The sequence below is a fragment of the Callospermophilus lateralis genome, chromosome 6 (assembly GCF_048772815.1).
Source record: "Callospermophilus lateralis isolate mCalLat2 chromosome 6, mCalLat2.hap1, whole genome shotgun sequence".
NCBI classification, from domain to species: Eukaryota; Metazoa; Chordata; class Mammalia; order Rodentia; family Sciuridae; genus Callospermophilus; species Callospermophilus lateralis.
The window spans coordinates 54,118,583-54,141,848 of NC_135310.1; the positions used below are offsets into that span (position 1 = coordinate 54,118,583).

Genomic DNA, 23,266 nt, shown 5'->3' on the forward strand with positions numbered 1-23,266 from the left:
AGGATCTGCCAACCCCAGGCAAAGCTGGGCAGAACTGTGCGTGAATAAATCTCATTAACTGGCCAGGCACAGACACTGCAGCAGGCACAGATGAGGGGGCACGAAGGGGGAGCGCGGCGGCGGTCCTTTTATGGGCCGAAACCCGCGCTCGCGCGCCCCCGCCCCTCGCGCGCTTCCCCAGGGTCTAGCGCGGAGCCGCGCAGTTACCTGAGAAAGGCCGGCTGAGTCCGCGCCCGGCCCCGCCCGTTCCGCCGCCCGCCCTCCCGCGAGGCCGCAGCGGCACGAGATCTGTGTGCCGCGCCTCCCTCCTCCGGCAGGCGGGTTCTCTTACCTTGTGAAAAATTGTCTCCGCGGCTCCCCCCCGCCTTCTTTACAGGATGTGAAATGGCGGTCGGCGAGGCGAGCGCGAGTATTGCAGCTCCGGCCAATCCCGCGTAGCCGCCAAAACGGCCCCGAACATTGACGTGCCCCTCCCGCAGCCCCTCGGAGCCCATCCATGATATCGGTGCTCCGCCGCCCCCTTCGCTGTCCCTCACACAGGTGGCCGTGCCCATAGGCCGAGTCATCGATTCCCCGCGCAGCGCGCCGGCCAGGCTTCCCGCCAGCCTCCTCCCTTGCTGCGTGCCTGTGGCGGGGGAGAAAACACCTCGGCCCCCCTTGGCGTCTCGCCCAGGAGCCAGCCCTACCCCTTGCCCTTCCCGCCGCGCCCCCTCCCCCAACTACTCACAGCCCTCCCTTCGCCTCCCCCCTCCCGCGACACACACACGCACACCCCTTTCCCCCTCCCCCAGTGGTTGCGTCCGTGACATCATCATCATGGCAACAAGAGCTGCAGCCTGGGACCGAGGAGCCCGTGTGATTCCCGGCGGCGGCGGCAGTGGCGGCAACACCAGCACCAGCACCAGCACCGACGATCGCGCGAGGGCTTCTTCCCTGCTGCCTCTCGCCGGGTGCTCCTGAGGAAGCGGCGGCAGCAGAAGTACTGCCTACACCGCCGCGCGCGCCACCGCTCTTCTTGGTGTCTGTGTGTGAGGGGAGGGGGCGCCGCCGCCGCTGCGGAGGGAGCCGCCGCCACCGCCGCTGCTGCTGCCACTGCCAGGTCGCTAGTGAAGGGGAGGCGGTGGCGGCGAACATGTTTTCAGTGAGGATAGTGACTGCCGACTACTACATGGCCAGCCCGCTGCAGGGACTGGATATCTGCCAATCCCCCCTCACCCAGGTCCCTGTCAAGAAGGTGCCGGTAGTTCGAGTCTTCGGAGCGACCCCGGCAGGTAAGCGGGCGGGAGCGGGAGCTGGCGGGGCGCCGGGGCCGCCCTCCCCGCCGCGCTCACGCGCGCACGCCGCCAGCAGCGACCATCTCCGTGGGTCGCTCCGCGTTCTCCCTCCTCAACACCCTCCCCGCCTTTTCTCCGGTGCGTGACAAGAGGCGCAAAAATGTGGGTTCGCGGAAGCGCTGCGCCGCCCCCGGGCGGGGAGGCGCGGAGTGTTTACACTGCGTGCGGTGGCAGAGGGCTGGAGCCACACTTCGGGTCACGGGCTCGGGGAACGGGTGCCGCGAGACCGCTCTTTCCCCGGAGGTTGGGCCAGGGGGCCGAGCCTGGTCTCGGTGGACGTCTGTGAGCGACCCTGCTCAGAGGTCGGTCGCTGGTGGGGCCTTGATCACCCCGTGTGTCTCCCAGGTGCCCCTTTCTGGAAATGGTTTTGAGAACAGAGGGGGAAGTGCCAGCTCTGTTTTCAGTTGCTCCCCTTCGCCTCTTCTCACCCTCGCTCTCCTCTGCCCCTTCCGGAGATGCTTTGGGCTGTTAGTGGAGCTTGGGGCTAGATAATCTTTCTCATTGAAGTGACCATGTGGCTCTGCTATGAGCGCTGGTCGTGACTGCTTAGAGTTTAAAGCCTCAGTGTCTGGGGACATGGCAGCATCCTCAGGTGCAACGCTTTCAGAAAATATGTGTCCATGAAAGTAGGAAATGCGTGTTTATGTTGCCCAATGTGAAACATCAGACCTAATGGGGTGAATTTATGGTGATCCACAACCGAACTCAGCAGCACAGACATTTTAAAATACCCCTAGACTGGATTGTAGGATTGCATTTTAAATATAGGCATTAAAATATTTTTTTTTTTCACACACACACACATAAAAAGATAATATTTTGAAGAAGGTTTGGGATGGGAACACAGCAATGGAAGAAGCCACGTTCTCAAAAGCTCCTAAGGGTTTGGGATAATATAAATAGCATAAAGGCCAAATTTACAAACCATTTTAAAATTGTTTTTGCTTTTTTTAAAACATGCTTTGAACTGCTTACATGAAATAATGAAGCTGCCTCCTGGAAAAGGATGCTTTTACCTCTAGCTATGTATTGTCCTATGGGATTTTAGATAGCATTTCCCACTTGATGCTCCTTGCCCTAATCACCATTCATCTTATTACTACAGTCAGTTTCTGTGGACTACCAAGATAATAGCACTTCCCCCAAACACAAGCACTTATTTCAAGCAAGTATCTTGTAGTGTGAATTCTCTTTGTTAAAAATGTCAATATCGTGAGATTTTTGTAACTTATTCCTTTTTAAATAGTGAAAGATTTATGAACCTTGGAAGATGGGGAATTTGAATGCTGTTAATAATTTGTAGAAAATATAACACTTGAAACTTTGAAGTCTGGAAAAGAGACGCAATAAAATGTTTTGAAGGATAGGTCTTCTACCCTTTTAATATAGTGGTGCTGTCTTTGTTTGATTGGAATTTCAGTGTAATATACTGTTTATTCTCACTTCCCGATGCAGAAGAAGGATAAGATAGTGAAGTTGATATAGCTTTGTTCAGCCAGACTTCCACATCGCAAAGCAACATGCTAATAATATATTGTGGCATTTCTGTGTATTACTGTTTGTATAGTTTGGGTTACTTTTCTACACAGTTTTTTCTCCTCCACATAAGTCATTAAATATGTGATTTTCAATCTGTTTATAGGAAAGTTTTGTTTGTGGAAATAAATCTCGGTATAAGCTAACAGTAATTCTGTTATGAGAGAATATTCCTTAAAAATAAAAAAAAGATATGCTTTAGTGTTTCTGCATATTAAAAAAACTATTCTATGATAAGAAATGCTTATTTCTTTCCTGGACATCTCAAAATAGAGCAGCCCCTCCTTTTTTAAAAAAAAGCCCCCAATTTTTTTTTCATTATTACCTTGAAATGTATAGTGTAGATGAATAAAAAAGTAAAACTTTTGTGTCCACATGCTGAAAGATAGAATACAATGAAACCAAAAATTCAAGTTATTAAGGATTATCAAATTGAATTTGTTCACAGGTTCAAACAAAAATTTTTGTTGTCTTCAATAAGAGAAAAATTTGAAGTCCTTGGCCTGCATTTAGAGTTTTTATAAATCCCACTTGTAGTTTTAGCAATTGGGATTAATGTTAATTAAACATTAAAAAAGTGTAGGTTTTGTTTTATAAGTCTCTAAAGAAAACTGGTACAGGCTATCCAGTAAATAAGGCCAAATGCTAGAATTTTTATGAAGACAGATTTATTATTTGAAAAAGCAAACTGTTTATATCTTTACTAACAAGTCAAATAAGTTAATGCAAATTTGTAATACATGATAAACCTTTATTTCATAAAATGCCATAAATACGTGTATTCATATATAGGAGTTACTTTTGGAAGTTTTTAATTCTTTACCTTGGTTTGGAGAAAAGATGTTTTTAAATTGAGTTTGCTTAACAAAGGAGATCCTGAACAACATTAACAGAAGAAATTTTCTCAAATGTAATGACTGTTTCAAAATGGTAAATTCTGAACTGATTGGATTAATACAGTTGTACTAGTACAGTTTTCTATTATTTCATGAAAAATATTTTTCTGCTTTAGAAAACAGTCCAGTTGACCTCTGGTTGTCCTGTGTTTTGGGGACATCTTTTGAGTAATGTAAAAATAAATTAAGTATCTTGGGTTGAAAATTTTCCATATCATGAGCTGGTGAAATTTGAAAAGGTATTTTTAAAAGTGGCACATTAATTTTGAATGGTAAGTCCTGAATGATGATTTAATCTCTTGCTGACGGAGGGTTGATTCTTGAGAGTCACTTACATTTTATTCATGTGAGTGGTGGAATTATTAGTTTTTTTTAAAAAAGCCTCTGCTTTTCTTGAACTCATTTTAAAAATGTCTTGAATGTTGTTTTGATGTTACTGTGTCTTGAGCAGTATCATTTTTGGAAAAAATGTTTTTTTTCCTTTTATAAAGACATTTTTAGTAACTTGTTTTAATGGAGAGAAGCAAGGTTATGAATAAAGTGTAGGAAAATATTTTTTCATTTAGATCTGAATATGGGCGTGACTGCTTAGGGAATTTGTTTCACATAAAATCCTGAGACTTCATTGTGAGGACCTGACTCAGGTGGACTTGAGACTTGTCTAATTTCCACATCTCAGTTCTTGCTTTGTTGCTTGATGTAACATACTTTATTCCAAGTTTCAACAGTTCTCTGTTTTCTCAGCACCAGGTTAAACAGAATTATCCTTTCAAAGGGCTTGCCTGCTGAGATCCAGAGTAGGAGTAAATAGAGAGTGTGAGATGTTCACAAAGCTAATAATTAAACCAAGTAGGCCAAACAGTCTATAGAGGGAGCTGCTTGTCTTTAAGATTACTATAAGGAATTGGTTACCCTTTCCTTCTGCAAAGTCAATTTTAGCTTCAAATATCTGTATTTTCCCAATTAAGTCATCCTCCAATTTAGTGACTGTTGTGGTGGATTGTTATAAATTCTAACTTTCAAACATGAAGTCAATTTTTTTAACATAAGATATTTGTAATTCTGAGATATGCTATATAGGTGCTTATTTGAATAATATGTATGTTGTTTTATTTTATAAAGTTATCTATAATAAACTACCAGAATGATCTCAGTTTCTTTGGTAAATTGGTAGATTGTCAAATAAATTTGATATGAGTAGTTTTAAAAACATAGCATTTACCAACAATTCAGATTACAAAAATTATTATGATCAAAGTCTAGTTTGTTTATACCTTTTTATTTGCTAGATGATTTAAACATTTTACCAACACATCATCTCAAATTGGTTATAATTATTAGAGATTTTTAGGAATACTGCAGATATTTATTGATATGTAATCACAAAATGGTCACTTTAATAGGTATTTGAAGTCCTGAGTAGCAAATTTTATTAGCGTTGTGTGTGAACCTACTATGTATGTCTAGTTATTTTGGGGGAGATTTTATTAAAAATAACATTACCCTCCAGAAACTCACAGATAATAGTCATGTAAAGATAAGTTGAAGATAAAATGATTTGACTATATAGTAGAAATGTGTGTAAGATATAGTGGAGACTCAAAGGAAGACCCAGTGACTTCAATGACTATCTGATAGATGAAATGGGATGTCAGGGAAGGTTTCATGAAAGAAGTATGGATTAAGTCTTTTTAAAGAATTTAAAATTTTTAATAGAACAGGTGCAAGGTAATTCACACACATATGAGAGATGCATGGCGGGGGTGGGGGGCGGAAGAAACTACTCTCTGCAGGGCAGGTTGGCAGTGTTTATTAAAACCCTTGAAATTTACCTGTTTGGCCCCCAGATCCTAGTTTTATAGATTTTAATGTAAGAAAATAAGTCTTTTGGTAATATGATTATCTTAAATTCTTCTGCTTCTTTTCTTTATCCATTCCCACTCTAGTCTAAGTTACTAGCATTTTTGAAAGGGTTTACTACAGTAGCTTCCTAGTCTTGGTTTATCCCAATCCACTCTGTCCCCTTCTAACCTGATTTCTATACTATAATCAGATCTTTTCAAAACATAAATCAGATATCACCCTACTGTATGCTCCAGGAGCTATCTATTATATTTAGAATTTAAATAAAACGTTGTGGTGGCATCTAGCTGGCTAACTAGGTCTTGCATAGTCTGGTCCCTACCTTTCTGTCCAGTCATGGCTTCAGCCATATTCTTCTTGCCTTGTTCTTTGTGTTCAAGCTACATTGGCAAATTTCAGTCCCTTATTCTTGCCAAACTCCCTCCTGCAATGAGGGCTTTGTACCCGCTGTTCCCTCTGCCTAGAATGTTTTCCCTTTCTTTCACCTAAACTCTAATTTGTCTTTCCTCAGGGAAGCCTTCCCTATTGTAGACTCTCAGAGTTACACTGATTCTCCTTAATAGCACTTGCTATGGTTGTAATTTTTTACATGTTGGAAATTAACATCTGGTTTTTCTCAATAGATTGTAATCTCCAGAAATGCTGGTAGTTTGTTTCTTTTTGCTCACCAGTACAAGTTAATACCACAGGGCTCAAAACTTGAGTATTTTCTGCAGGAATTAATCAGTAAATGTTAGTCATCACAGAGAGCAACCCGATAGTCAACAGTTGGGAAATGGTTGCATAAATCGGGCATATTATTGTAGTAGAATATTATGCATCTGCTGTCAGTATGTTATGTGAAAAAAAAATCAGTTTACAAAACTCACTAAAAATGCAAAAAAAAAGTTCATCAAAGTATAAAGGTTGATTTCACGCTAGAAGGTGTATTTGTGTTTTCAGATTTTTCTACAGAGAAAGTGTATTGATTTTATAATTTGTAAAAAACTGTCCACATACAATTAAGGGAAAAACCTCCACAATTTTCTAGATAAGGTTCAGAAATAAAGTTTTTTTTTTTTTAAAAAAAGGCATGAGGTTCATTATGGTCTCCAAAATAAATGTCAACCAAAGTTCATGCATGATGATAGTTTGATCTTGATTATATAAATTCAGTTTTCAGATGACAAAATGATTCTTATTGGAGTAAGATAGTAATTTCTGATTTTGTTGTATCTAATTATAAAGTGATTTTAATTTTGAAATGGAGTAAAGGCCAGAATTAACACACATATACAAGAACTTAATATATGAAGGTAATACCACCAATGTATAAAGTGGATACTACTTTATACATTTATATATTATTAGGGAAAAGAAGAACTATTTAGTAGATGTTGTTGGAATAACCAGCTATTATTTTGAAAAATTAAAAAGTTGGCTTCCAGGGGAGTCAAAGATTTAAATGTGAAACAATTAAAAATATAGGACAATTATTTTTTATGCAATCCAGGAATGATGAATGCATTTCAGAGTATGGAAATACTGAAGTTAGATTGTTTGATTTTATGATATAAAAATAAAATTCTGCATAGGGAAAAACAATAAAGTTAAAAGCAAAAGACTAGTAAAACTTAGTTGTACTCTTTTCACAAAGGATTAATTTCTCCTAATATACGAACAGTTTCTAGCCAAAAATCCAATAGAAAAAAAATGAGCAAAGAGAATTTATATGAAAAGATATATACACACTCAAATATGTGAATTAAACCTACAATAAACTATTTATCATATGTAAACTAGTAAAGATTGATTATGTGGTATAACTTGGGCAGTGTGAAAGGAAGGGAGAATGAGCATTCTCCTACATTGCTAGTAGGAAATATAGTGTCCTTCTTCTATGGAAAGCAATTTGAAAGCTGTTTTCAAAATTAAAACTATACATTTATTTTAAATTAAAAATTTCATTCTAGGATCTTAACTTTCTAGAAGATTTATGTGTCATATAAAACATGTAACTATTTGTGAGAACATTATTTGTCATTGTAAAAGATCGGAAACAAAAAATCAGTAGGAGAGTGGTTAAATATATTACCATATGTTTATTCAATGAAATATTAGGCAGCTCTTAAAAATAGTGAGACTATACTATGTGTACTGCTTTGGTACCATGTCTAAGACCTGAAAGAAAAAAAGCAAGATGAAAGATATCATTATGATCTATTCAGTATGTTACCATTTGTGTGGTTTATATAGAAAAGACAAAATGTGGTATGTATATGTATATATATATATATATATGTATATATATATACACACACACACACACACACACATATACACACATATATATGTATACACATATACACACATATATATGTATATATATATACAAGATGAAAGATATCATTATGATCTATTCAGTATGTTACCATTTGTGTGGTTTATATAGAAAAGACAAAATGTGGTATATATATATATATATATATATATATATACACACACACACACACATATACACACATATATATGTATATACACATATACACACGCTATATGTACACACACATATATATATACACACATATACACACACACATAATATGTATACACACATACACATACAGTTATCTCTGGAAAGGTATGAAAATTGCCTTCAGTGTGTAGACCTGGCTTACCTAGAGGACAGAAGTAGACTATTTTTTAGTATAGTATACAAACAGTGTTTGGTAAGTTTTTGATATTTTTAATCATGTACATATAATATGTATCAGAGTTAGTATTTTTAAATTGTAATATGCTAATAGGGATTGAAGTAAGAACAAAAAATAAAAGACCATAATAGTTGCTATAAACAATTGCTAATGATTACTGCAATACTGTGTTTTATTTTAGATTTTGTTAGAGTTTTCTAATTCACAGTTTTCAGATGATGTTACATCACTCACTGGAGGGTGGCCCTAGTGAATTGGGTTCTGAAGAAAGGCCTCTTTGGGGTTCCTATTAACAGTATGATGAATGACAGCCATTCTGTTCTTTCTGATATTTTAAGTTCATCGAAGGAGGTGTTTTACTAATTAGGATTTACCTCAGCCAGCCAAAGATTGCAGTTGCCTCTTGTGGAAATAAGATAGTGGAACGGTTATTAGAGTTTGTAGTCCCAGGTGCCTAAGCAGCATGCTATTCAATTCATGGTGCAGCCCATGGATGATGAGCATAAGGGAGGAGTGAGGGTGCCTTTGGGATAGGCCCAACCCTAAACCTGCCTGTCTGTATTCACATCTATTGGATCCTGCTCATAATGTGCAATTGATGTACTGTTTTAACTTGGTGCAAGTCAAATAATATGATAATAAATAACATATAATAATCAGTTAGTGTTTGTGTGTTCTGCAAAAATAAACCATCTTTGTTTTGAAATATTGTTCTTAATGTGAAAATGTTTGGATTTAAGCTGGGCGCGATGGCTCACACCTGTAATCCTAGTGACTAGAGAGGTTGAGGTAGGAGTATTGCAAGTTCACATTTCAAGGCCTTGACAATTTAGTGAGATCCTGTCTCAAATTAAAAAAAAAAAAAAAATTTTTTTTTTTTAAGGCCTGGGGATGTAGCTCAGTGGTAGAATGACCCTGGGTTCAATCCCCAGTACTCGGGGGGGAGGGGGGGGGAAAAATAGTTTACACTTAAATTTCATTCATTCATTCATATTATTATGAATTTCAGCATTATATAGGACAAATATATCTACCTTAATACTTTAAACTTTTCTTCTGTAATTACATGAAGAAAATATGATATTTTTTTTAACCAGGCACCATGTAGATGCTTCCACATGCCCTCTTGTCCAAGGTGCTGAACAAATTGTTAGTTACAATGTAAAAAAAAAGATAAAGAAACACCATTCTAGTCAAACCCTCTACAAAACATAGATAAATATTCTATATAGGCAGGCTCAAGGATTTTTCCAGTGTCCAGTAGTTGGTAGGTTTGGGTCTGGATTTGAAAACTGTGGACCTTGACTCTCAGCTCTCACTGCCTCACACTGGCACCCCAAACCTAAGGAAATATTGGAAGAAGGCATTGATGATAATTAAAAGATAAAAAAGTCAAGAACAGTGGAGCACACCTGTAATCCCGGAGACTGAGGAGGCTGAGGAAAGAGGATTGCAAGTTCAAAGCCAGCCTCAGCAACTTAGTGAGGCCCTAAGCAACTTAGCAGGATTGTGTCTCAAAATAAGAAAATTAAAAAAGGGGCTGGGGATGTTAAGAACCCTTGGGTTCAATCACTGGTACAAAAAAAAAAAAAAAAAAAAAAGACAAAACTAAAGAACCCTGGAGAAGTTATTTAAAAGAACTGTACATACATAGTTTAGAAATCTTCATGGGCCTCTGTGTCTAATAGTGATTAACATATTCTTGTAAAATAGATTATTTAAGATTCATTTGTGATGATTGTAGCTGTATTTTTAAAGAAAAGGATAATAAAAGATGACAAGAGGAAATGAGGCGAGATGTAAACAAAAATGGATTCTACTGACCTTTCAGATTCCTTTGCTCTAATTAAGTCTTTCATCTTATTTTTTGATTGAATTAGAATTTGTTCAATTAAAGCTAATGTAAGTGAAAACTGAATCAGGATTAGCCTTAAATAGGTTGGGTTCAAGTATAGTAGATTTCAGAGAATGTTGCCATTGTCCTTAGATTTTTCAAAGAAATACTTACACTGATTGAGAGAAGAAATATGCTGGGGGTATGTCACTTTGGTACCTAGCTGACATTTTAATACCACACTGGTAGTAAATAAGAAAGGAAATAATGAGGTATAAAGTACAATGAACTTTGGATAAAACTAAGTTAACTTGTGATTTCCAGGTAAATATAGCTTAGACAAGAATAGGCTTCTTAGACAATTAGAAGGAAATCCATTGTCTAAATATGTGGATTTAGTTTTGAGAACAAAGACAATTTTTAACAAAACTAAAGACTCTCTTAATGACAGTCTCTTTTTAAATTTTTGGGTGCTTCCTCCCCCACCCCTAATTTTTTTCCAGATGATTTTCTGTGTTTCTTCTAATTCTCTGTAAATTTTTAAATATTTTATTTTTAAAATAAAACTTATTTCTTTGCTTAATTAGTATTAGCAAACTGGACTGTTTTCTGCAGCAGAAATTAAATATATGCCTAGCAAAGTAAATCCTGAGAACAATGGTAGTAACTGTCAATGGGAAAATTATATATATATATATATATATATATACACACACACACACACACATATATATAGCTATAAATATATACATATGCCAAGTTTTTTTTTTAAAGATAATTTTGGGAAATACTAATTTGAAATCAGTTTCCTTGGGGGCAGTAACTTAATTTTCTTTGGATTCAGAGAGCATTTACAATATAAACAACTCAAAAGAAGGCGTACTACCTCAAAAATGCTTTGTCAAATATATAACAGTTTACAAAAGTTTTATATTTTTCTTCCATTTATTACATTTACCAAGGAATATAACAAGAAATAAATATTTTATTTTGCATATTATATTTACACTTCAAAGTAATTTATATATTAAATTAGATTTTGTTTGAGTTGTGAAGTGAAAGACTTTGTAAGAATACTTGTTGATGTGTGAAAGAATGTGAAGTTAAAACATGTTGGCATACTCCTAGTTTCTCAGAACAAGAAAATGACTAATCTAAATTTCATTTCAGAATAAAAACCAAGACAAGCCACATAAAAGCAACCTAAAAATTAAACTGTCATCATATTATTTGTTTTAAAACTATGGAATAATATATCTGAGGAAGATTTCTCTCAAAATTGTTTTTCTCAATTTCAAGTAAGTAATTTATTTTGGTTAATATGTTGGGGGTGAGGGGGGTGGGATGATCCTTGGCATTGAAGTTGGTATATCCTACTCATCCATAAAGTGAAAACGCAGATATCCAACTCTATTTAAAGCTTCTGTGTCTCCTTTCCCACTCCTAAAAGATTATTGTCTGAATGGTTTTCTAAGTCCTACCTCCCTTCCACATTGCTGAAGGATTTATTATCCTGAATATTGTTCGTTTGTAGTCCTAATAAGCCTCCATTCCACTGCCTTCTATTGCTGAGTGACCTGGGAAAGTTATTTTACTTCTATATGCCTTAATTTCCTCTGTAAAATGAGTTTTAATAATTTCTTTTTCACTGGATTATTATAATTGAGAAAGGTAATCAGCAGATGTCTGACATATATAGTAATTTAAATGTTACTTTTTTATCCTTCTGTCCAGAATTCACTGTATTAAAGTGAATTTAAAATTCACTTTAAATGAATTGTGTTCTTTAAAATGTTTGAGTTCAATTGAAATGAAAAGTGAAATTTTTGTGTTTATTTATTCCTCACATTACTATAAACTAAAACCCCTGTACATTGTGGAATAAGGATTTTTATAGTTGGACAGTTACTCATATAACTATAGTTTAAGCAATTACCTCTTTAAAACTCTGATTCAAAAATTAACTTTTTTTTTTAAATGAGTGCTCATTTAGGCCCAGCTTTTTAAAACTATATATATTTTTTATATATGCAGAGAAGTGTCCAGGTCTTGCTTTAAAAAAGAATAGTGTTAAATCATTAATCAAGGAATAACCATGGTTTTCCATTTTTGTAGTTTAGTTAATGTTTCTTCTAAAAAGAACCTTATTTTCCAAATTCATCGTAAGGCCTTATTTGAAAATAATGATAGAACACATGGAAAGTGTGTGTGCCACATGCCACAGTAGAGGTGATATGTCAATAGGGACTTATTGTTCTCCTCTTGTTTTTATCTTTGTAAAATTGAAATTGAAGTCTTTCATTTTTAAAGCTATTTAGAATTGTGGGGTATAGGCCAAACGATTCATGATTGCTTAGAGCTTCAACTGTTTTCACCATATTTTTTCTATATATATTCCCAGGTTTTGTTTTGCTTTTTTTTTTTAATTTTTTTTTTTTTTAGTTATAGATGGATACAGTATATTTTTTATTTTTATGTGGTGCTGAGGATCGAACCCAGTGCCTCACACATGTGAGGCAGGCATTCTACCACTGAGCTACAGCCCCAGCCCTTGTTTTGCTTTTTAATGACATTATCTTTTAATGTTTTTTCATGAAGTCAGAAAGATTTCCAAAGATTTAATGTATCAGACCTTGGTTGATGCTTAGGGCTTTTTAAATATAAAGCCATAAGCTGGGTTTGTTGGTACATGCCTATATTAACCAATAACTGGGAAGGCTGAGGCAGGAGGATTAAAAGTTCAAGGCCAGCCTGGGCAACTTAGTGAGATCCTGTCCCAGAATAAAAACTAAAAAGGGCTAGAAATGTAGCTCAGTGACTGAGTGACTCTGGGTTTAATCCCCAGTATTGGTAAATAAATAGCTAATATATGGCATTTATTTATTTATTTATTTATTTAAATACCTTAATTTTATGTCATATTATTAGTAGAAGTAATAGACCATTTATTGAGCCCTTACTGTGTGCCATTTTCTAAGTGACTTAATATTCACAACAGCTCTGTGAAATAGGTACTGTTTATCCCCATTTTACACTTGAGGAAATAAGGCATGGAGAGGTTAATTAACTTTTTCCTAAGTTATTAGCATAATATTTACCTCATAGCATGAGAGAATTAAATGAGAGAACATGTATTAGGTCATTACCCATCTTAACAGGAGGAGCAGAGAACTAAAATCTGAGATATGTATCTTCTGACACTTTAATAATTTAATAATAGCCATTGCTGAGATGTGACAGTAATCAGAAATATATTCTTATTCACATTTGTTTTGTGATAATACCCTACTACCTTCTTATGCTTCATTTTTCCCCTAAAATGGAATATTACTGTCTCTTCAAATTCCTTTTCTTATTTGGGCTGAATTATTTTATGCATATATATTTACAAGGTGATTGGGGGACTTTAACTCAATCTAAAGTATTTTTATAAGTTTAGTGTAATTGAACAAGTGGTATATGAACATGCCATCAGCCTTCAATACATCCACAGGTTCTGTATCCAGGGATTAAAGCAACCTCAGATGGAAAGTATTTTGGAAAAAATATATCTGTGCTGAACATGTACAGACTTATTTTTCTTGTTATTATTTCCTAAGCATTAGAGTATAATAACTATTTCATAGCATTTACATCATATTAGTATTATAAATAACCTAGAAATGATTTAAAGTATATGGAAGTCTATGTATAGGTTATATGGAAATAATGTGCCGTTTTATATAAGGAATTTGAACATCTCTGGGGGTGGTCCTAGAACTAATCCCCAGGATAACTGTATTCTCATTGTGAACTTAAAAAAAAAAGAATAACAACAACAAAAAGAACAGGTAAAGCAAGTCATTTCTTTGAATACCAGTCTTATTCTCCTCACCACTTTTATCAATTTTTGCTGTAAACAAACCTCCCCAAAACTTAGTGATATAAAGCAATAGTCAGTTTGTTAGCCTATGATTCTGGACTGGACTCAGAGCATTCTGCTAAACAAACTTTGAGATTGTTTATATGGCTGCATTCAACTCATAGGGCAGCTGGGTGATAATGATTGATCTAGGGTAGTTTGAGACTCATAGATCTAGAATTTGATGGCTGTTGGCTAGGGTGATAGAGGGTCATGTTTCTCCAGTAGGTTAGCTGTGGCTCCTTCACCTGGAGGCAGTACTAAGGTGTATAGGAGTAGCGAGTGAAAGCAAGCCCCATATATTTTTCTCTTGTTCCATGGACCAAAGCAAATTACAGGTATATCCCAGATTTGGTATGGGAGGGGTTTTCTAAGGGTATGTGTGACTAATTAGGGAGATATTACTGCAGCTATCTATTATACTACTGTTGCCAGCTGACTCATTTTTCAGGAAGCATTTGTCCATGTGACATTGTTCTAAATGAGAAGCACCTATCCCACCCTGTGGTGCCAAAAATTGAATCCAGGCCTTTGCACAGTAGAGAAACAATTCTACCATTGAGCTGTACTGCCAGCTAGTAGTGTTTATATAAACAGTTTATTAAATGAGTCAGATAAATTTACTTAATTCATGTTCTTATTTTTATTTCATTCTTATCATCCTTCCACATCATTCCTGGTCCAATTCAATCTGCAGATATTTACTTGAGTACCACTAAGTGCACACATAATAATGTTTGAAGGTGAGCAGCAGGTGGACCAAGACTATTGTGTTCATCATCAATATTCTGCTTCATTACATAAATAAAATTTTGTAAAAGTAGATAATTGTAGTAGTTTTTAAAAGATGACCAGCACCCCACACTAGGCTGAATATATCTTGTATGCTACATTTTAAAACATTTTGTACAGAATTTTTCAAATGACAAAAACTGTTAATACGGAGGTTATTTTAATCTGTACTCCCACCAGAAATATGAGACTTTCCATGTGTTCAAGATTATATTCTCAAATGTTTTGATCAGTGCCAATCTAATAGGTAAAAACATGGATTTCAGTGTAGTTTTAATTTGCATTTCTTTTATTCTAAGTGAGTCCTTCCATATGCTTTAGTTGCATTTATGTTTCTTTTTCATTATATTATTTGCTTATCTTTTACACATTTTCCTGCTGAGAGTTTTGGTCTTTGCTTGTTGAGCTCTTCATATATTAGAAAAGTTGGTTTCTGTTGGTGAATTAAGTTATAAATACTTTTCCCAGTTTGTTTGTTCTTGTGGTACATACCGTTTATTTTAATAGTGTTTTTTTTCATTTTTAAAAACAATTATTTAACTTAAATGCAGCTTTAAAATATTTAAGTACTAGACATGGGAATGGAAGAAAAATATCCTGGCCTGATCACATCCTGTTTAAAGAGATCATTTTTTTAAAACTCTGTGACTTAAAATGAGAAACTTTTAAAAGATCCTATCTTTGATTTATTTTTTCCTTTCTAGATTTGTTTCTATCATGAGACTACTCCTTTACCAGTGCAATCCCAAGAAATGGGATCATCCTTTGGAGGGCTATTTTAAATTATTAGATTGTGTACCATGGGTGTAAAATAAAAATACTTTGTATCAATTAGAATAAATTATTAATAATGTTGCTTTGAGTCTTGTCTATTTCAGTTTGTGTATGTTTGTTATATGTTTGACACATACAAATATAGTATTAGTGGTTTAAGCAGTACACTACTATATATAATGCTTTATCTGTTTACTAGCCTTTACCTGATCAACCATATGGATATATGAAAGTGGCTAGTTTAGCTTAAGTAGATCATCTAAAAGAAAAACAAATAAAATGTAACCTTTTTTTTTTTTTCGGAGAAGCAGTAAAACTACCCACTATTCAAATTATGTCCCCAATTTTTTATATTTTGTAGCACTAGGAAGAAGGTAGCAAAGGCACCTATCACCTCCTATGCAGCAGACATTATGAAATATTTAATTTTTTCCCTTAATTTCTGTATAAAAAAGGGATTAAAAACTGTAAAGCTGAACAAGTTAGCATATTTTGAGTAATTCAATGCAGTTTTAAACATTTTTGAAGTTGCAAATCCTTTTGCATATTCAATTTTACCAGCAGCATTAAAAATAGCTAATAGGGATTCTTAAGTGATTTGGTGGGACATGGTTGAAAGCCAGTTTTACGTAGTTTTTAATTTTTTAATTTTTCAAATTTAATTGAAGTATTCTTTAGGATTATTATATCACTAATATTTTTATGAATATTTCACTTATAATTGAAATTTTCCATTTGATACTAAATTATAAACATACAGTTATTTCCCTGATTAATCCTTTAAAACAATTTTAAACATGTCTGAGGTTGTAATCTAACTCTTAATTTTCCATTTAATGTGCATAGTAATTTTCCCTTCTGAAAAGCTGATAATAAACTGAGGGGACATCTTAGTAGACTTCTTCAAGAAAATATGACATTTCCTAATTTGTTTTCAAGCTCAGTATACTTATTTTTATCAGTCTATCATGGAATGAATTTGTTTCCCACTTCTGTTTAGTTCTTCATTTTTGCCTTGCTTCTCTCATTGTTTTAACTTTGTATATTTTAACTTTCATGACTGGTACATCTTTTATAGCAGTGTATTCAAATTGTGCTGAAGAATCGAGTTTTTTCTGATGTTTAAAAGTTCTTTAAAATGGATTGCTAGAAAAAGGAAATGAGAAAGAAAAAAATAACAAGCAAAAATATAAGCTCCGTTTATAAAATTCTTGAATTTAGGTGGGTGTGGTGGCACATGCCTAGATTCCAGCAACTTAGGAGGCTGAGGCAGGAGGATCTCTAAGTTCAGCAACTTAGCAAAATCTCATTTTAAAATAAAAAATAAAAAGAACTGGGGTGTAGCTCAGTGGTAAAGTGCTCTTGAGTTTAACACCCAATAGCCCCTGCCCTCAACCAAAAAAAAAATTATATTTAACCATTATAGAATTGTCCTTTTAGATTGCTGTAAATTTCTGAACACTAACTCCAAGTTTTATATTTATCTTATTACAGATCTATAACAATAATTCATAGCACTCAAGTAGCATTGTAGGTATTTTTTAAATCAATTTATAGAGGTGCTTTAATTTCTCTTACAACGTATTTCTTGTCCTGTGTCACAATTACTATTACCTTTCTGTTTGATTCTTTCCATGATACTTGATGTAAATCATTGCCTATCACTGTGTTTAATCCTTTTATGTCACTTCATTTTTTTTTGCCACAACCATTTTTTTATCATATTCATATCGTATTTTCATCATTCATTCATACTGTCACTTCATTTTTTAAAACCCATCTTTTCAGTGGGGAGATTGTAAATTTGTTATAATTGATATGTTTGGTTTCTTTTTACTTGTTTTATTTTATACTTTTAAAATAACCTTGTTTTCTTCTTTCCTTTAGTTTTGGCTTTTGTAGCATAAACTATCTTCTGTGTTTTTCTTTTTAAAAAGCATAGCTATGAAATCATTTTTAAAGTGTATACTCTGAAATGTAATTGTAATTATAAAATTCCTAGAATAAGACAATATATTATTTTCTCTTATGTAATACAGGTTAAGTATCCCTTATCCAACCACAAGTATTTCAGATTTTGGATTTTTTTTCAGATTTTTTGGAATTTATGTTTATACATAATGAGTTACGTTGAAAGTAGGACACAATTCTTAAAGATGAAATTCATTTATGTTTCATAAATACCTTAAACATGTAGCCTAAAGTACAGCTGTGATTTCACTGTGACCCATGATATGAGGTTAGGTGTGGAATTGTCTACTTAGTGTGTCATGTCACAATTTTGGATTTTCAAAATAAGATTGTTCAACCTGCACAAGAAATTTATCTTAGTTTATCTTTTCAACTTCCCAGGTTCCCACACTGATCCATAAGATTACTTTTAAATGTTGAATGATCTCTTTTAAGAACACATTAGCTTGTGTATCAAAGTAAAATAATTTGCACACAACTCTGCATCTTAATTAGTGGAGGTATGGCGCATACTGTTACATATCATACTGCTTAAATTCATTCTTGAGTTTCAGTTTTGATTTTGGGGGGTGGCTGAAATACTGTTTTCATGTACTATTTTTCAGGAAATTGAATATTTGGGGTACTTTTCTGAACCCTTGAATATCTGAAAATGACTTTTTGTTGCATCTGCATATTAATGACAACATGGCAGAGTATGGTATTTTTGTGTCCCAGGTTTTTTCTTTACAATTCTCCAAACATTATCCTGCTGTCTTTTAATTTTAACTGGAATAAGAAAGTTTTTTGTTTTTTTTTAATATTTATTTCTTAGTTGTAGTTCGACACAACACCTTTATTTATTTATTTATTTTTATGTGGTGCTGAGGATCGAACCCAGGGCCTTGCAAATGCTAGGTGAGCGTTCTACCTCTGAGCCACAACCGCAGACCAACAAAGTTCTTTTGATGTAGGGATATATTTGCTTTTTATTTTATGATAGTGTTTCTATTATAACTTTGATTAATGATTCCACTACATTTGTTGTTAAGTAAAACTTATGCATTGAATCACATTTTTAAAACCTTGTGTTTTTTTTCCTTTTTAGTGAACATTTTTATTTTTGTCTTATATAGTTTTCTGGAATATTGATTCTGTTTCTTTTCCTCTCCAGCATAGATTTTAATTTTGTAATTGTTTTTATTTCTATATATATATATATATATATATTTAGTTGTAGTTTGGATATAGTATCTTTATTTTATTTATTTAGGTTTTATGTGGTGCTGAGGGTCCAACCCAGTGCCTGGCACATTCCAGGCGAGCACTCTACCGCTGAGCCCCAGCCCCAGCCCCAGCCCCTAATTGTTTTTATTTTTATTTATTTATTTAGTTTTAGAGTTTCACTTATACCTTAGTCTGTATATGTCTGTATTTTTATTCCTTACAGGCATTTTTCAGTGTATCATCTTTATACAAGATATTTCACCGAAACTTTATTCTCTTGTATCTTTTTGAGAACACACAGGAGATACTTTCTACATTTCTTCTGTTTCCTATCACAAATTATTTTCCTTGGCATTTTTAAAAAGTTGACTTCTCTGTGCTGTTGAATGTTTGTGTAAGTCCCATTCTTTGTTATCTGTCTATGAACAAAAGGCTATCTAGGCCTAGTGTTTGCCAATAGATAGGAAATGCAAAGTCTGCTTGGCCATCTTCGTTTTTGATTTACAGAGCTAGTGATCTTGCAGCCCAGTCAGATGGAAACATTCATCTAGTGTTCCTATACTGCATTGAGCTTTGTTTTCTTCTTGTTACTATAACTCAGTTCTCTAGTGTGTACAGACTAACATATTCTTAGATAACCTGAGACACTTAAAAACAAACAACAACAACAACAAAAAACTGGGCATTTCAGGACAGCTTCCAGATTGTGAAGGTCCTTAAGACTGTAGGTAATTTAGTCAGAAATGGAAACTAATTTATTTATTTTTATGGAAACTAATTTAATATCCCTGGATGGAAGGAGATATACTCCATCAGTTATGTTAATATTGAGTGTTATGTTTTTAGAATAAATGAAGAAAGAGAGTTCAACCTATGATATCTTAAAAAGTAAAGGGGACTTGTTTCTAGTAGAGTAGACTACATCTCTAAGATAGACAGTAGGTTTGTATATCTTAAGTATGTTAGTGAAAAAAATGGAAGAAGGGTTATTCTGTATTTTGTTGAATCCCCTTCCCCAGTTTTTATTGTTTTGTAGTACTGGGGATTGAACCCAGACAAGCTAGGTACATGCTAGGCAAGTACTCTACCAACTGAGCTATATCCCCAGCCCCCCAATTTCTTTTTAAATCTTTGCAGTTGGATTATTTTATAACCAATGGAGTATCATATTTAGTTGACAATGCTTTTTCTTTTCTAGTACAAAAATTAATGATGATTTATGATCATTGACATCTTAGATTCAAGGAATTAAATCAATAGGCATTTAGCTTAGTATCTTTCTAAATTGAACCTCCTTATTTGTTTTAAGGGCTAACATTAGCTTTTCTCCTTGGGCACTTTTCGTCTTAGGTTAACTTTCTTGCTTTATTCACTTGAAAACCTTATAAGGATTGGGCACAGTGGCATACACCTTAATCCCAGCAGCTGGAGAGGCTAAGGCAGGAGGATTTTAAGTTGAAAGCCAACCTCAGTAACTTGTGAGATTCTAAGCAACTTAACAAGACCCTATCTCAAAATAAAACATAAAAAAAGGGCTGGGGATGTGAAAAAAGAAAACCTGATAAGGTAGATTGTCATTTGTAAAACCAAGTACCATTCATTGTTTATGGAAGAAGTGACTCATAATTAGTAATTACGTAAAAACTGAGGTTAAACTGTAAATATTGGTAGGAGCTTATGTCTTTTGAGTTTCCCTGAGTATGATAAGTCTTGTAGTTGAGCAAGTCTGTTGCTGAGGCTCAAAAAGCTGTGTCTGTGGGGCTGGAGAGACTGATTACTATTTGGTATTTCTAAGCTAGAGTAGCTACTGTACCAGTCCTTGTGCTGTCATTCTCTTACACTTGAGCTACCAACTTGAGGTGGCCAAAGAAAATAGCCCCTGAATTGCTGTGAGGACTTCTGAATGACACTGCCCTATTGGCATGTTGTTTCATGTTTTATATCTTACTAGGAAGTATAACTAATGTCTAGTGTATCCTTTTTGGGTCACGTGTATCTCAGTGTCTAATTAGGCCTAATGGTATTGTACCTGTATTTCATGTTTTTTTCTTTTTTCTTTCTTTCTCTTTTTTTTTTTTATACTAAGGATAGGGCCTCAAACATGCTAGGCAAGTGCTCTACCACTGAGCTACATCCCCCTACCCTTTTTATTTTTTATTTGGAGACAGGGTCTTGCTTAGTTCCCAGCCTGGCCTCCAACTTGTTATCCTCCTGCCTCAGCTTCCCAAGTAGCTGGGATTACAGGTGTCTACCATCATACCTGGCTGTTAAATGATTTTAAAATTTATTTTCGTTTTTAATGTTTGGTGAGTAAATCTGGATTTTTTTATGTCTTCTTAATAAGAGTTTTAAATTATAAACATACTGCATACTTAACTTTATTAAATAATGCCAAAATGTTTTCCAGAGAGGTTGTACCAAGCTGTAACCCACTAGCAGTATATGAATATCAGATGTTCCACATCTTTACCAAAATTTTGAATTATCAGACTTTATTTAATTCTTGACTTAAAACATCTTATTGTAAATTTGTGTATTTTTCAATGAGTAGTAAGATTGACTTTTTCTATATATCGCCTACTTGTTCTATCTAATACCATGAGATGAATATTGATATCTCCAACTTACAGATTTGTCTATTTCTGTTTTCAGTTCTGTCAGGGTTTTTTTTAACCTCTTAATTTGATGCTTTTGTTAGGTCTGTATATATTTAGGATCTTTATGTCTTCTTGAAGAAATGACATCTCTATCCCTTGTTAAGAAGATAATATTCCTTGATCTTAGGTCTTCCATGTCTATTATTAATATAGATTATCCTGCTTTGTTTTGGTTAGTATTTACATGGTTTATTATTTTAAGAACTGTGAAATTAACTTGCCATGAATTTCACAGATGCTGGCAATAGGCAGGATGTCTTCACTTTATTGCATATTTTTTAAGGAGATGATTGCAGGCAAAATACTAACCTGAAGAGCTCTAAAATCTTTAGAGCATTATGTGGTGGGTACTCACAAAGTTTCAGATTTCAGATTTTCAAATTAGATGTACTCAGTTTAATATAGTAGTTAAATAGGAATACAATCTCAATAGGAAAATGATATGTTTCTAATTTTTAAAATTTACATCAACTAAGATGTGTCACATTTACAAAATAGAGAATCTTTGGATGTCTCCAATTCAAGTGTCTGAAAGTTTTTAATAAAAAACTTTACATTTAAAATTCGAAGCCTAATATTGTGGAATAGGTGTGGAACTTGTTCATTATAAGCATTTTATGTAGCCTCAGCTTCACCTAATGTGATTCCTTGTCATCTTATATTATGTTCTTTCACAGAGGAAAATGTTTTGTTTGACCAACTTTCAGTAGCTGGCAGAGTTTGAAATGGGGATATCTCCAGATTGATATTGGAGAAGAGCCACATAAAGAGACACAGAGCCAAATGCATGGAACATTTATTTATTTATTTATTTATTTTTTTGGCAGAAAGCCCAGTACATACAGATTCTTTTTTAAAATTGAAGTAAACCTGATCATGGGTAGTTTCTTGTTTAGTATGTCAAAATCCCACTACATCCTCAGCACGTATTTGAGAACAGAGTGTCGAGTTCTGTTAACAACTATGGCTCTTTCCAGCTCAGCTTTTGCAATTTAGAATGGGAATAGGGAATCAGTTTTCCTCTGATAAAAAAGAAGACTCTTGGGCCTGGAGGTGTAGCTCAGTGGTAGAGTGCTTGCCTAGCATATGTGAGGCCTTGCAGTTGATCCCTACTATCTCCAAGACTAAATGTAATTGGACCTAATCCTATGCCCATCCTGTATACACAAGAAAAGTAAAAATGTATAATATTCTTTCATTCTAATACACTTTTTTCATTAATTATTCTTTGATACATTATAGGCCTTTGGAAAATGCTTATTGTAGAAGAATTACTTCTTCATATGTAATTTTTTTTGTTTGTGTTCCTGGGGATTGAATCCAGGGTTGTTTTTCCGTTGAGAAACATCCTCAGTTCCTTTTTGTTATATTTTTATTTTGAGGCACCATTTCACTAAGTTGCTGGCCTCCAAAATGTAATCTTGCTTTAGCCTTCCAAGTAAACTGGGATTACAGGTGTGTGCCTCATACATAGCTCTTTGTATGTAATCTTGAGAAGATGACAACCCCTATATATAGACTGTGGACTTTCTAATTTATTCCCTGTTCTTTCTATTGTCATTACTTTAACTGAGATTTTATAAACTTATTTGTTTGCAAAGCTGGGGATTGAACCCAGGGCCTCCTGCATTCTAGGCAAGTGCTTTATCACTGAACTGTACCTGCCAATCCAAGATCTCATTGTTTTTGCTGAAATCATCTTAATACCCTCCCAACTTGCTTCCAACTTCACCTCTTCAAATTCAGCCCTTGTATTGTCATAAAAGTGATCTTTGTAAAACTCAGTTTTTATTCAAATGTTGACATATC

The 23,266-nt window shown here is 34.9% G+C and overlaps 1 protein-coding gene and 1 long non-coding RNA gene across 3 annotated transcripts in view; one reads left to right on the top strand and one right to left on the bottom strand.

The window, feature by feature from the left end:
• The window catches only part of LOC143401195 (uncharacterized), a 110,992-nt gene extending 110,501 nt beyond the window's left edge, over positions 1 to 491 (bottom strand). The window contains exon 1 of the long non-coding RNA XR_013091618.1: positions 332 to 491. This is a non-coding gene — a long non-coding RNA (uncharacterized LOC143401195). The remainder of the gene's footprint in view (positions 1 to 331) is intronic.
• Positions 492 to 878: 387 nt separating this feature from the next.
• Rev3l (REV3 like, DNA directed polymerase zeta catalytic subunit) overlaps positions 879 to 23,266 on the top strand; it is a 177,012-nt gene continuing 154,624 nt past the window's right edge. Inside the window, exons 1-2 of one of the 2 annotated variants that reach the window (XM_076858346.2) lie at positions 1,185 to 1,271; positions 11,327 to 11,454. Coding sequence is in view for 1 of the 2 variants with exons in the window: in XM_076858345.2 (XP_076714460.1) it covers positions 1,133 to 1,271 (139 nt within the window). In the remaining variant the exon portion in view is untranslated. Of the gene's footprint in view, positions 1,272 to 11,326; positions 11,455 to 23,266 lie in introns of both variants that reach the window. The other variant, XM_076858345.2, reaches the window with a different exon arrangement.